The following is a 16,003-nucleotide window of genomic DNA, read 5'->3' as shown; positions in this document are numbered from 1 at the left end:
TATAAATGGGGTTGGGACCATCAGTTGCGTTGAGGAGAAGTCAGGTGGATACACAGCTGATAGTCCTACTGAATAGACTGTTAGAATTTGTATTATGGCAAGAAAAAAGCAGCTAAGTAAAGAAAAACGAGTGGCCATCATTACTTTAAGAAATGAAGGTCAGTCAGTCAGCCGAAAAATTGGGAAAACTTTGAAAGTAAGGGCTATTTGACCATGAAGGAGAGTGATGGGGTGCTGCGCCAGATGACCTGGCCTCCACAGTCACCGGACCTGAACCCAATCGAGATGGTTTGGGGTGAGCTGGATTGCAGAGTGAAGGCAAAAGGGCCAACAAGTGCTAAGCATCTCTGGGAACTCCTTCAAGACTGTTGGAAGAACATTTCAGGTGACTACTTCTTGAAGCTCATTAAGAGAATGCCAAGAGTGTGCAAAGCAGTAATCAAAGCAAAAGGTGGCTACTTTGAAGAACCTAGAATATGACATATTTTCAGTTGTTTCACACTTGTTTGTTATGTATATAATTCCACATGTGGTAATTCATAGTTTTGATGCCTTCATAGTCATGAAAATAAAGAAAACTCTTTGAATGAGGTGTGTCCAAACTTTTGGTCTGTACTGTATGTATGACGATTGATTGTAATAAAGGTGTTTCAATCAAAACAGTTGTTATATATAGAAAAATTCACTGAATACTTAATCGTGTACCGACTGGGTAATTATATGAATATATATCATTTAACAGTATTTTGCACTTAAAACTTATTTTTTATGATAACCTCTAAAAATATATAATATACCCACATCAGAAAACAAAAATTAACAGAATTAAATAAAATGGAGGTAGTTATTATCACAAGATGAGACTGATAATCAGTTTGATGACATACAATTATTACCACAGGTGTGGTTACTCACAGTACTTTCAGTAGTAGAGGGATTCATTTCACCATATAGCTCAGTGTAGATCACTTGAATAACGGTGGTTCTGCTTGTAGTCCACAATTCTCCAAGTATTCTCCAAGTGTTGAAAGAAAATACAGATGATTGTTGTACACAGTCTGCTTTTAGGCATCGGGATTCTATCCCTAAATTACTATGCTGTCTCTGCCTAAAAGCGGAGAAATCGCCCCGAAAGGAGCGTCCCCACTTATCGGTGGCTGTACCCTCACCTCGAAGTCCCTACCTGTCCAAAGATTCCCAGTCACAGTGATGCCTTGTCTTTCAAACAATCACCCATAGTTGTGAAAAAGACTCCAATTTCCAAACAGTAAATAAGTACCTCCATTTTATTTAATGGGTAACTGTCATATTTTTATTTATTTGCTAGTTTATTAGAGCTAGGCATGTATACCTGAGTTAGTCTGTCAATGATTGTCAAAAGATCTGTAATTACCTTATAATACCAGCTTTCATTAATGTCCTATGTCCCTTTCCACTGCTCCCTTAAAAGACAGTTGCTATGGCTTCTCTGTCTCCGGCTAAGAAGACAGGAAGATGGAGGGGCGGTCCTTCACACTGCATGCCTGCATTAGGCTTCAGAGTGAGGAGGCGTGTCTCTCAGTAATCCAATCTGATTGACTGGCAGGAAGCTGCTGGCTACAGCAAATGTGTATGGGAAGTTAGGGAAAGCAGTTTTGGCCTCAGAGAACTGGCAGAGGAGCCATCTTGAGAAGGTCCTCATATTGTAAATGTTTAAACAGCCATAACTAAGGGAAAAACTCAAGGAAAACAGTGGTAAGTGAAGAAACTAAAGATTGCTTTATGCATAATGCTGCAGCAGCAGTAACATATGCTAAAATAGATTTTTTGATGAAAACATGACAGTTACCCTTTAATTCTGTTTATTTTTGCTTTCTGATGTGGGTGTATTATGTTAACCTTAAAAGTGAAGTTTTAAGGGTAAAATACTGGTATATTGTTATATATAGGACTTTAATTACCACTGATTACAGTAATCCAGAGGAAATTCTAAGGGGCTTTTATGTGAAGATTTAAAGAAAAATACTTATTGCTGTATTAACCTATGCAATACAGCGAAAAAATTTCATTAAAGGATATTTCCATTTCCATTTCTCCTTGTGCCAAATGTTCTTCTTTGCAGAAAATAAGTCCTTGATATATGAGAAGAACCAGATGGGTCTATGTAATACAGTTATTCCAGTCCTTCTGCTGTATCTACCATTATGGCCTACTGATTAGACAATATCCATTTATTCCCTAGAGCAAAGTCATTCAAATAGAGATTAATTTCCTAAATACATTAGGCCGCAGTTTTTTTGTAGACATTTATTCCTATAAGCAGAGCAGATATATTGTCAGCAAAGAAAACATAATAATCCAAACCTTCAGATCTTTAATATATTTATTAATGATCTTGTAGAAGGCTTGCACAGTAAAATATCAAATTTTGCAGATGACACTAAACTGTGTAAAGTAATTAACACAGAAGAGGACATTATACTACTACAGAGGGATCTGGATAGATTGGAGGCTTGGGCAGAGAAGTGGCAGATGAGGTTTAACACTGACAAATGTAAGGTTATGCACATGGGAAGGAATAATGCAAGTCACCCGTACATACTAAATTATAAAACACTCGGTAATACCGACATGGAAAAGGACCTAAGAATTATAGTGAACATCAAACTAAGCTGTAAAAACCAGTGTCAGGCAGCTGCTGCCAAGGTCAATAAGATAATGGGTTGCATCAAAAGGGGCATAGATGCCCGTGATGAGAACATAGTCCTACCACTTTACACATCACTAGTCAGACCACACATGGAGTACTGTGTACAGTTCTGGGCTCCTGTGAACAAGGCAGACATAGCAGAGCTGGAGAGGGTTACGAAGAGGGCAACTAAAGTAATAACTGGAATGGGGGGACTACAGTACCCTGAAAGATGATCAAAATTAGGGTTATTCACTTTAGAAAAAAGACAACTGAGGTGAGATTTAATAACTATGTATAAATATATCAGGGGTCAGTACAGAGATCTCTCCCATCATCTATTTATCCCTAGGACTGTGACGAGGGGACATCCTCTGCGCCTCAAGTAAAGAAGGTTTGTACACAAACATAGAAGAGGATTCTTTACGGTAAGAGCAGTGAGACTATGGAACTCTCTGCCTGAGGAGGTGGTGATGGTGAGTTCACTAAAAGAGTTCAAGAGGGGCCTGGATGTATTTCTGAAGTGTAATAATATTACAGGCTATAGCTACTAGAGATGGGTTGTTGATCCAGGGAGTTATTCTGATTGTCATCGGGAAGGAATGTTTTCCCCTTAAGTGGGGAAAATTGGCTTCTACCTCACTTTTTTTTTTTTTTTGCCTTTCTCTGGATCAACTTGCAGGATAACAGGCCGAACTGGATGGACAGATGTATTTTTTCGGCCTTGTATACTATGTTACTAATAAAACAAGGAATATAATAAAAATTAATTAGCTATTTATCTATCTATCCCATCTAGCTAATATCTAACTATCTATCTCATATCTACTTATCTCTCTCATATCTATCTTTCTATCTATCTATCTATCTAATAAAAAAACAAAAAACAACAGCAGCACAGTGACAATTAGGTTTGGGTGCAAATGCTATGGAAAGGTGGACAACCTTTCCTTGAGTATAGTATATCCAAAGAAAAGGCAGCACTCCGACTGTGGTGAAAGGTCATGACCCGTTTATTCCCTAGCAACGTTTCAGCCCACACAATGGGGCCTTTGTCAAGCATTACATGGGTATATATACCCGAATCAAGTCATGTGATAAGAGTGAACAGTTAACCATTCAAAGTCCAAGTGATTACAACATAAGTTTACAAAGTCAAATATAACACAATCAATATAGTGCGTGCATGATCACATAGAATAATTACGCTGTTTACATGATTACAATCGTAAAAAATTTTTTTGAATACATGATATCGATCTACTGTATATACATAGATAATATAAAGTGCCAGTGCATACAGCAAGTGAGGAGTTAAAAACAAGATAGGCCCAGCTGCTCTCACACAGCTGACCTACATTAGACATAAGAGAATAACAAAACCTATCTAATATCTGTATTTCTAATAAATATCTATCCATCTATCTATCTATCTATCTATCTATCTTCCTACCTTTATGTCTCTCTATCTAATATACAGTATGTCACAAAAGTGAGTACACCCTATAAAATTTTTGTAATAATAATTTTATTATATCTTTTCATGGGACAACACTGAAGAGCTGACACTTTGATACAATGTAAAGCAGTCAGTGTACAGCTTGTATAACAGTGTATATATGGTGTGCCCTCAAAGTAACTCACCACACAGCCATTAATGTCTAAACCGCTGGCAACAAAAGTGAGTACAACCCGAAGTGAAAATGGCCAAATTAGCCATTTTCCTTCCCCGGTGTCATGTGACTCGATGGTGTTAAAAGGTCTCAGGTGTGAATGGGGAGAAGGTGTGTTAAGTTTGGTGTTATCACTCTCACACTCTCTCATACTGGTCACTGGAAGTTCAGCATGGCACCTCAAGAACTCTCTGAGGATCTGAAAAAAAGAATTGTTGCTCTACATATAGATGGCTAAGGCTATAGGAAGATTGCCAACACCCAGAAACTGAGCTCCAGCACGGTGGCCAAGACCAAACAGTAGTTTAACAGGACAGGTTCCACTCAGAACAGGCCTCACTATGGTCGACCAAAGAAGTTGAGTGCACGTGCTCAGCGTCATATCCAGAGGTTGTATGATTGCTGCGGAGGTTAGACGGGTGAGAGGTCAGCCTGTCAGTGCTCAGACCATACGCCGAACACTGCATGAAATTGGTCTGCATGGCTGTCATCCCAGAAGGAAGCCTCTTCTAAAGATGATGCACAAGAAAGCCTGCATAGAGTTTGCTGAAGACAAGCAGACTAATGACATGGATTACATGTCTTGTGGTCTGATGAGACCAAGATAAACTTATTTGGTTCAGATGGTGTCAAGCGTGTGTGGCAGCAACCATGTGAGGATAAAGACAAGTGTGTCTTGCCTACAGTCAAGCATGGTGACAGGAGTGTCTTGGTTTGGGGTACATGAGTGCTGCCGGCTGTGGGGAGCTACAGTTCACTGAGGGAACCATGAATGCCAACATGTACTGTGATACTGAAGCAGAGCACGGTCCCCTACCTTCGGAAACTGGGTGCGGGGCAGTATTCCTACATGATAACGACTCCAAGACAACCACTGCCGTGCTGAAAAAATTAAGGATAAAGGTGCTGGAATGGTCAAGCATGTCTCCAGACTTAAACCCTATTGAGCATCTGTGGGGCGTCCTCAAACAGAAGGTGGAGAAGCACAAGGTCTATGACATCCAGCAGCTCTGTGATGTCATCATGGAGGAGGTGAAGAGGATTCCAGTGGCAACCTGTGAAGTTCTAGTGAACTCCATGGCCGAGAGAGTTAAGGCATTGCTGGAAAATAATTTGGCCACAGAAAATATTGACACTTTGGGCACAAGTTGTCCATTTTCACTTAAAGTTGTACTCACTTTTATTGCCAGCGGTTTAGACATTAATGGCTGTGTGGTGAGTTATTTTGGGGGCACACCATATATACACTGTTATACCAGCTGTACACTGACTACTTTACATTCTATCAACGTGTCAGCTCTTCAGTGTTGACCATTGTTGTGGAAATTTTATTATGCGGACATTTTACTTTAGGATGTGGGTGTGTTTTTATAGATTGTCATCTGTCTCCCTGTGTCTGATTTAGCCAAAGAGCGCTCTAGCAGAGGGTACTTTGGCTGAATCAGGACCAGTGGTAAAACTGTCAGTATGAAAACCTTCTCATGGGCTTGGAGACATATCTGCTTTTAAGACATGCATATATCTGCCTTGTCGGTATACTAGTACCGTATACTGACAATAGCCGTAGCAATGTCTCGCAGATAATTTCAAGCCTATGGGAACCAGTAGAATGATCTTTATTAGATACTGGTCACTTTTGAGCAGTATTGAATAAGCTCCATGCTGACAGTGAGGGGGGATGGGCGGCCACGTGGCTGGTCAGACAATGGGCATGACTCATCCTTCCTTATACAGGGATGGGCGTGTGCATTGTCTGCCCGGCCACATTGATTGCCCCTCCCTGTCCTTTGACATGTCATCACTTCCTGCATGTTATCACTTCCTGTATCCTTGTCTTGGGCCAGCCCCTTTTTAGTAAATAAAAGTACAGGCTGGGCAAGGAGAAGGAGGAGTTGCTCAGAATTTTCAATCAAGATGGTAACTCACGTCTGTCTCTGACTGAGGGTGAGGGAAGGGGGGACTCACCTTTTTCCTTACACAAACTTTGATGCGAGCTGATTACAACTATTAATATTTTCTACAACACTATGAAAAGATAGAATAAAATATTTACAAAAATGTGAGGGGTGTATTCCCTTTAGTGAGATACTGTATATCTAATATCTGTATTTCTATCAAATATCTATTTATAGTCTATCATCTATCAAGCAACCATTCTGTCTATCTATCTCATATCTATTTATCATCTATCTTATATCTACGTATCTATCTCATATCTCTCTCTCTCTGTTTCTGTATTTATCTATCCATCTGTCTATCTCATATCTATCTTTTAATATCTATCTATCTATCTATCTAATAAATATCTATCTATTTATCTAATATCCATCTATCAATATATGTTCCAATAAAATGAGTAATTAAAGAGCATTCCTAAAGGGAAAAGTAATAGAAGATACTTCTCATCTATCTATCTATCTATCTATCTATCTATCTATCTGTCATTAGCATTGTGATTTTATAACCCATCTCAGGGTGAGTGCTATCTCCCAGCTTTGCACTGTAGGTAGCATATTTGCTGACCATATGTGTACTTACCTGGGCAGTAGCAGCGCAGGACACCTGGTTGTATTAGAGATGCAGGCACTGAGATCTGGTCAAACAAACAGCTATAATTATTGCTGGCTTCCTGCCATGGCCCCGTAATTAAGACTTTCACTCCTCCCTGAAAAGACAGATTCATGGATAAGAAGCTGCAACATGAAAATAATGTAAGTCAAGATAACAAAACGCGTGGCTGCAAAATGGCATATAACTGTAAAAATAATAATCGATTATCTGATAATATATTAAAAATAAATATGACCACATAAAAATCTGTCCACCTGGGAATAGGCCCTTGGCCAGCAGAACCTGTCGCCCTCAGATGCTAGTGTTTTATAAAAGACATCTACAAGAAGGTAGGGCTCAAACTCACTTCCATATTTGTCAATTTCCAACATAAAATCCATGTTTGGAAAAAAGTGGTTAGTCCCTGGACCCCCTTGTATTTGTGGCACCTAGAACAGCAATACAATCTGTACTTTGGTGGGTCATTTGGTGGGTGGAACCTCCTGTATTTTTAGTGATGAATCCCCTCCATACATGAGATGTTCATGACCACAACAGTTCAGGGGTTTGACCCCGATGAGAAGACAGCAGGGGTGGGCGAGTGTTTTGCGCACTATATGTATTATACGGTTTTATGCTGCTGCTGAAGGGACTGCTCTTTGCTCTCAGTGTAATAAACCTTCCCGGCACAAGAGTCATGAAACCAGGCTTAACAAGGGGAACCGCACACTCCAGCTCAACCACCAGTGATGACTTTCTCAGATGTCCTGGGCTGTTAACCCTCCCTGCAGAGGCCTAAACTACAAACCCTCATCCGTGTACTCAACCTCGACGAAATAACTAACCTATATTTATATAAATGTCTGCAAATTTCTAACATAAAGTGTATTTACTTTCCAAACTGTTTTCAAGATGTCTGCTTGCTGTCAGTGAATTACATCCAAAGGCTAAAAACCTAGACATATCGTAAAGCTCTGAAAGCTGTGGGTTTGTTACAATTGTGCCCAGCTCAGACAATCCTCTGAGTGACACAATTTGGGCTTCAGGCTGATACATTTTACCTGCTTCATACATAGTGGCCGACAATTAGGGGAGGAGAGAGGTGTGTGTGCAGCAGCCAAGGAGGAGTCGTGGAGGATGGGAGTGATAGTTGTGGCTCTAAGGCCTCTTTCACACGGGCGTTGCGGGAAAATGTGCGGGTGCATTACGGGAACACCCGCGATTTTTCCACGCGAGTGCTAAAACATTGTAATGCGTTTTGCACTCGCATGAGAAAAATCGAGCATGTTTGGTACCCAAACCCGAACTTCTTCACAGAGGTTCGGGCTTGGGTTAGGTGTTCTGTAGATTGTATTATTTCCCCTTATAACATAGTTATAAGGGAAAATAATAGCATTCTGAATACAGAATGCATAGTAAACTAGCGCTGGAGGGGTTAAAATAATAATAATAATAATAATTTAACTCACCTTAGTCCACTTGATCGCGTAGCCCGGCATCTCCTTCTGTCTCCTTTGCTGAACAGGACCTGTGGTGAGCATTCATTACAGGTAAAGGACCTTTGGTGACGTCACTCCGGTCATCACATGATCCATCACGGAGTGATGTCACCAAAGGTCCTTTACCTGTAATTAATGCTCACCACAGGTCCTGTTCAGCAAAGGAGACAGAAGGAGATGCCGGGCCGCGATCAAGAGGACTAAGGTGAGTTAAATTATTTTTTTAACCCCTCCAGCCCTATTGTACTAAGCATTCTGTATTCAGAATGCTATTATTTTCCCTTATAACCATGTTATAAGGGGAAATAATAATGATCGGGTCTCCATCCCGATCGTCTCCTAGCAACCTTGCGATTTTCACGCAACCCCATTTACTTCTATGGGGCCTGCGTTGCGTGTAAAACGCAAATTATAGTGCATGCTGCGATTTCCACGCAACGCACAAGTGATGCGTGAAAATCACGGCTCATGTGAACAGCCCCATAGAAATCAATGGGTCGGTATTCAGTGCGGGGGCAATGCGTTCACCTCACGCATCGTATCCGAACAAAAATTGCATTAACTATCAGTGGCAATTAATACTTTGCAGTAGTCCTGCCTGTGTTACTCAAGCATTTACCTGTATGACTGAAAGGACAAATCTTATAACAAAACCCTTCTCCACAGACACAATTTTTTTTTAACATGCAATCTAATGTTTTTTTTTTAGTTTGGTGTTTGGCTAAAATGTGGACAGTGATGCTACAGATTTGAATAGGGACAAAAAGTTAATGTGCATTGGGTCTTACATTTGGTGAGATTCATAAGCGGCCTCAACTCATGGAACCCCCTCCCCCCAAAACGAATGAAAAGGCTTGATGCTGAAAATTTTGAAAAATAAACGTCACTCATCCAATGTAGACATTACTGATAACTAAGTCAATGCTGACACCTAGTGGTCATCTGTTGTAATGCAGTATTAAGCATTTTACACAGCAATAAATACAAATCCTCTGTCATTCTTTTTCAATAACATTTCTATTCACCTGTTTCTTAAAATGTACAGTCGTGGCCAAAAGTTTTGAGAATTACATAAATATTGGAAATTGGAAAAGTTGCTGCTTAAGTTTTTATAATAGCAATTTGCATATACTCCAGAATGTTATGAAGAGTGATCAGATGAATTGCATAGTCCTTCTTTGCCATGAAAATTAACTTAATCCCAAAAAAAACTTTCCACTGCATTTCATTGCTGTCATTAAAGGACCTGCTGAGATCATTTCAGTAATCGTCTTGTTAACTCAGGTGAGAATGTTGACAAGCACAAGGCTGGAGATCATTATGTCAGGCTGATTGGGTTAAAATGGCAGACTTGACATGTTAAAAGGAGGGTGATGCTTGAAATCATTGTTCTTCCATTGTTAACCATGGTGACCTGCAAAGAAACGCGTGCAGCCATCATTGCGTTGCATAAAAATGGCTTCACAGGCAAGGATATTGTGGCTACTAAGATTGCACCTCAATCAACAATTTATAGGATCATCAAGAACTTCAAGGAAAGAGGTTCAATTCTTGTTAAGAAGGCTTCAGGGCGTCCAAGAAAGTCCAGCAAGCGCCAGGATCGTCTCCTAAAGAGGATTCAGCTGCGGGATCTGAGAGCCACCAGAGCAGAGCTTGCTCAGGAATGGCAGCAGGCAGGTGTGAGCGCATCTGCACGCACAGTGAGGCGAAGACTTTTGGAAGATGGCCTGGTGTCAAGAAGGGCAGCAAAGAAGCCACTTCTCTCCAAAAAAACCCATCAGGGACAGATTGATCTTCTGCAGAAAGTATGGTGAATGGACTGCTGAGGACTGGGGCAAAGTCATATTCTCCGATGAAGCCTCTTTCCGATTGTTTGGGGCATCTGGAAAAAAGCTTGTCCGGAGAAGAAAAGGTGAGCGCTACCATCAGTCCTGTGTCATGCCAACAGTAAAGTATCCTGAGACCATTCATGTGTGGGGTTGCTTCTCATCCAAGGGAGTGGGCTCACTCACAATTTTGCCCAAAAACACAGCCATGAATAAAGAATGGTACCAAAACACCCTCCAACAGCAACTTCTTCCAACAATCCAACAACAGTTTGGTGAAGAACAATGCATTTTCCAGCACGATGGAGCACCGTGCCATAAGGCAAAAGTGATAACTAAGTGGCTCGGGGACCAAAACGTTGACATTTTGGGTCCATGGCCTGGAAACTCCCCAGATCTTAATCCCATTGAGAACTTGTGGTCAATCCTCAAGAGGCGGGTGGACAAACAAAAACCCACTAATTCTGACAAACTCCAAGAAGTGATTATGAAAGAATGGGTTGCTATCAGTCAGGAATTGGCCCAGAAGTTGATTGAGAGCATGCCCAGTCAAATTGCAGAGATCCTGAAAAAGAAGGGCCAACACTGCAAATACTGACTCTTTGCATAAATGTCATGTAATTGTCGATAAAAGCCTTTGAAACGTATGAAGTGCGTATAATTATATTTCACTACATCACAGAAACAACTGAAACAAAGATCTAAAAGCAGTTTAGCAGCAAACTTTGTGAAAACTAATATTTGTGTCATTCTCAAAACTTTTGGCCACGACTGTAGATGACAATCAATAAAACTGTTAATATAGTTCCTGTAGTTGTCAGAGTTTCTGTATCAGGCTATGCCGCAATACATTTCCGGATCCAGCTAAGTGACAACTGGGATGGAGCTGTAAAGGCAGTTATAGCAGTTGTTACCAGGGATGGACTGGGACAATAAAGTGGCCCTGGACTTCAGCCAGACCGGCCCACTTTATTTTTCCCAAACACACTCAAAAAAAAACATGTGAATGGCGCTGTTATGGAGGGGATCTGTGAATGGCACTGTTATGGAGGGGATCTGTGAATGGCACTGTTATGGAGGGGATCTGTGGATGGCACTGTTATGGAGGGGATCTGTGGATGGCACTGTTATGGAGGGGATCTGTGGATGGCACTGTTATGGAGGGGATCTGTGGATGGCACTGTTATGGAGGGGATCTGTGGATGGCACTGTTATGGAGAGGATCTGTGGATGGCACTGTTATGGAGGGGATCTGTGGATGGCACTGTTATGGGGGGATCTGTGGATGGCACTGTTATAGAGGGGGATCTGTGGATGACACATACCGTATATAGCATCTTATGCTATGTGTCATCCACAGATACCCCTCCATAACAGTGCCATTCACAGATACCCTCCATAACAGTGCTATCCACAGATCCCCCCCATAACAGTCATCCACAGATCCCCCCATAATAGTGTCATCCACAGATCCCCCCATAACAGTGTCATCCACAGATCCCCTCCATAACAGTGTCATCCACAGATCCCCCATAACAGTGTCATCCACAGATCCCCCCATAACAGTGTCATCCACAGATCCCCCCCCATAATAGTGTCATCCACAAATCCACCCCATAATAGTGTCATCCACAAAACACTGTTATGGAGGGGGATCTGTGGATGACATTGTCATGGGGTGGATCTGTGGATGACACATATAGCATAAGATGTTATATACGGTATGTATCATCCACAGATTCCCCATAACGGTGCCATCCACAGATCCCCCTCCATAACGGTGCCATCCACAGATCCCCTTCCATAACGGTGCCATCCACAGATCCCCCTCCATAATGGTGCCATCCACAGATCGCCCCCATAAGTGTCATCCACAGACCCCCCCCCCCATAAGTGTCATCCACATGACAGACCCCCCCCATAACAGTGCCATCCACGGATCCCCCTCCCTATAACAGTGCCGTCATCCATAGATCCCCCTCCCCGCCACTCACAGTAGTATACATTAATAAATCGGTATCCTGCAGGCTGCAGACAGTAACTTTAATTTTAACACAGCGCTCATCTCTTTACTACCTTACATTCAGCTCCCTCCAGCCTCCAGTAACAAGTGCGGGCGGCAGTGCTCACTCACTGACGTCACGCGCCTGCGCCGCCTAGTGGGAGGAGCAGGCGTGTGACGTCAGTGAGTGAGCGCCGCCCCCACACTGCCTGCTGTTACTGGAGCTGAGTCAGTGTAAGATAGTAAAGAGATGAGCGCTGATTTTAAAGTTAACACACTGACAGCAAAAAAATTAAAATGGCTCGGGACCGGCCGGGCCCCCCCGGGGTCCGGGCCCCTTACTGGGGTATCGGCTTTACCCCCCTGATGGCGGCCCTGGCCGGCCCATAATTCGATCGGCCCACCGGGATTCTCCCGGTACTCCCGATGGCCAGTCCATCGCTGGTTGTTACCCAACTTTTCATAATAGCTATAACTCTAAATCCCAAAAAACAACAGCTCAACCAAACAGCTATGTTTACAGTAGGTATTCTTTTGCCTAATTTTTTTCTCCACTAGATCTAAAGTAAAAAAAAATAAAGATTGCAATAAGTCCTGTTCAAAAACCAAATATAACTGTGTCTACCTATATGTCTCCATAGTAACAGACCACAAACAAAGGTGTAGTCTGATCCTGCAGTCATGTCTTACTCCCTTCCCAATGCCCCATCGTCCTCTGTCTGTAATAGCATTCAGTCTTTTTCAATGTCTTTTGCACCTTCACACTCAAGTTTAGAACTGCTTCATCCATACATCACTGGTAGTGTAAGGGTACATGCACACGTTCAGGATTCATGTGCGGAGAATCCGCGCTGAAATCCGCAGGTGTTCGCAGGCAAATCTGTGCGGTCAATCCGCATCAATTAGTGCGGATTTGCGTGCGGATTTGGTGCGGATTTTACTAAGTGAATGAATAAAATGTGGTCAGGAAAAATCCGCGCGGAAAAAATCTGCATCGCGTGCATTGAGAATTTCACATTGTCATAGAATACAATGTACATGACCTACGGTGCAGATTTTCCGCGCGCAAATCTGCCTTCAATCCTGATCGTGTGCATTTAGCCTAAGGCCTATTGCACACGACCGTATGGCTTTTTTAGTGTTTTGCGGTCCATTTTTCACTGATCCGTTGTTTTGTTTTTTTGTTTCCATTGTGTTTTCGTTTCTGTTCCGTTTTTCCGTATGGCATATACAGTAATTACATAGAAAAAATTGGGCTGGGCATAAAATTTTCAATAGATGGTTCCACAAAAACGGAACGGATATGGAAGACATACGGATGCATTTCCGTATGTGTTCCGTTTTTTTTGCAGACCTATTGATTTGAATGGAGCCACGGAACGTGATTTGCGGGCAACAATAGGACATGTTCTATCTTTCAACGGAACGGAAAAACGGAAACTGAATGCATACGGAGTACATTCCGTTTTTTTTGCGGACCCATTGAAATGAATGGTTCTGTATACGGACCGTATACGGAACGCAAAAGACGGCTCGCAAACGGAAAAAAACGGTCGTGTGCATGAGGCCTAAGAGTTAGAGGGCACTAAGAGGCTCTTCTTTCGACTTGCGGAATCTGGAAAATGCAGATTTCATAAAATCGTTTGTTAGTTCTATGATGAATTTATTAATATAAGTTGTGCATCAATTTTAAGATGTTTTTCAAGAATTCTGCTTGCTGTCAGTGAATAAACACCTTCACTGTTTACTTCAATTAGTATTAAAACTGGTTGTTGTCGTGGGAGACTTGTCACATTACAGAGCTGGTCTTTTAAAGGGCTAGACTTCCAATTTTAGAAGTGATAATGCAAAGTTACACTGATACAAAGTGTTAAAATTAAAATGTATTCCCATGTACAGAGACAAGTACACTGTAGACTGCACAATACATACACAGCGGTGCCATATCACAAACATAAATAGTACTGTACTGCTATACTGTACACATTACACACACACACGTATACATATTAACCCATACATAAATGTATCCATTCCTCTCACGTACTGTATATACAGACACAATACACACAACAAGCACCAATCAGCCATGACATGTGGAGAACACTGATTGTCTCCTGACAATGTCACCACTAGAAGTGAGCGAAGTTTAAAAAACTTCAATTTGGCTGCTTCGACGAATTTCACAAAGATATTCGCTTCGTGATGACTTAGGCTACTTTCACACTAGCGTTTTTTGCGGATCCGTCATGGATCTGCAAAACACTTCAGTTACAATGATACAACCGCATGCATCCGTCATGAACGGATCCGGTTGTATTATGTCTTTTATAGCCATGACGGATCCGTCATGAACACCAATCGGGGACGGATCGGTTTTCTTTTGTGTCCGTTCTGCTCCGCACCACATCGTGGACAGAAAAACGCGATGGGAGCGCAATCAAATGTAACGGAAGGCATTCTGGTGCATTCTGTTTCGTTCAGTTTTGTCCCCATTGCCCTATGATGAATCTCAATAGCGGAATTGAAAACGCTAGTGTGAAAGTAGCCTTACTTCGTCACAAAGCCCAATTCTGTGTGAGTAGCGGGCGCAATAACGGAGAACGGCGATTGCACCACCCCATCAAACCCCTCAGATGCTGCGTTCATCACTGATCGCGGCATCTGAGATAAAAACAAATTAGGGCTTTCAGGGGTTAATCGGTGGAAAAAAAAAAACACACTGCATCCATTTGAGCGCAATGACTGAAGATCATATGTTATACGTCACAGCGCTCGAGATTTCACGCAGGATCTTCAATCAAGATGGCCACGGTGGCCTCTTCGCGCTCAAATGGATGGGATGATTATTATTTATTTTTTTACCACCATTTAAGGGAAAATTGATTCGTTACCACGAAGCATTTGAAAATTCGGCTTTGCGGCGAATTGAATTTTCCCTGAAGTCCACTTCGGATACTTGGATTCGCTCATCATCAGTAGGCACCACTCATTAGACATTAGACAGGTGAACAGTCAGTTCTTCAAGTTGATGTGTTTGGAAGTAGAAACAATGGTTAAATGTAAGGATCTGAGTGACTTTGACAAGCTCCAAATTGTGGTGTCTAGAATAGATGATGGGTAACAGCATCTGCAAAATAACAGCTTTGGTGCAGTGTTCCTGATATGCAGTCGTTAATTCAAAAGAGTTTAAAGGAAATACAACCTGTGAACTGGTGACAGGATCATGGGTGTCCAAGTCTCATTTCTGCACAGGAGGAATGAAAGCTAATCTGCCCGGTCTAGTCTGACACAAGAGTGACTGCAGCACATATTGCAAAAAAAATAAAAAATGTACTAAATACAATATTATTATTTTTTTTTTAAAAAGAGGATTGTTGTGACCCGCAATATATGGAATAACTCTTAGGCACTTGTGAATGTAGCGAAAAACAGGGAAACTTTTCTAGCTCTAACCTTTTTTGTGTCGCCACAGTGACACCATGTGGTGAAAATTTGGAATTGCATGTTGAATAATTTTTGTACTTTACCCTGCAACTTTTTGTAGTATAACTGATTAATTTTAACAAGAGATGAGCAAATTGCTTGAAATTTGTTTTGGGTACAATTCTAACGAATCAGTCAAAAAATTTGATTAGGGTCTGACGAAATTTTAGGGGTATTACCCAAATCAAAAGTGCTCCAATTGGCCTGAAAATTGGTATATAACAGACTAGGAGATTTTTTTTTTTTTTCACAAAATTGTGGCTCCCCCTTTCCCTTCTAAGCTTTTTAAAGCAATGACA

At 41.6% G+C, this 16,003-nt stretch overlaps 1 protein-coding gene across 1 annotated transcript in view; it reads right to left on the bottom strand.

The window, feature by feature from the left end:
• The window catches only part of CAMTA1 (calmodulin binding transcription activator 1), a 1,602,965-nt gene that overhangs the window by 171,381 nt on the left and 1,415,581 nt on the right, over positions 1-16,003 (bottom strand). The window contains exon 9 of the mRNA XM_040424166.1: positions 6,880-7,006. Coding sequence (XP_040280100.1) covers positions 6,880-7,006 — 127 coding nt within the window. The remainder of the gene's footprint in view (positions 1-6,879; positions 7,007-16,003) is intronic.

The sequence above is a fragment of the Bufo bufo genome, chromosome 1, assembly GCF_905171765.1.
Source record: "Bufo bufo chromosome 1, aBufBuf1.1, whole genome shotgun sequence".
Lineage (NCBI taxonomy): Eukaryota > Metazoa > Chordata > Amphibia > Anura > Bufonidae > Bufo > Bufo bufo.
Note: the sequence above shows the minus strand (reverse complement) of the source record. Positions and strands in the feature narration are given on the sequence as shown.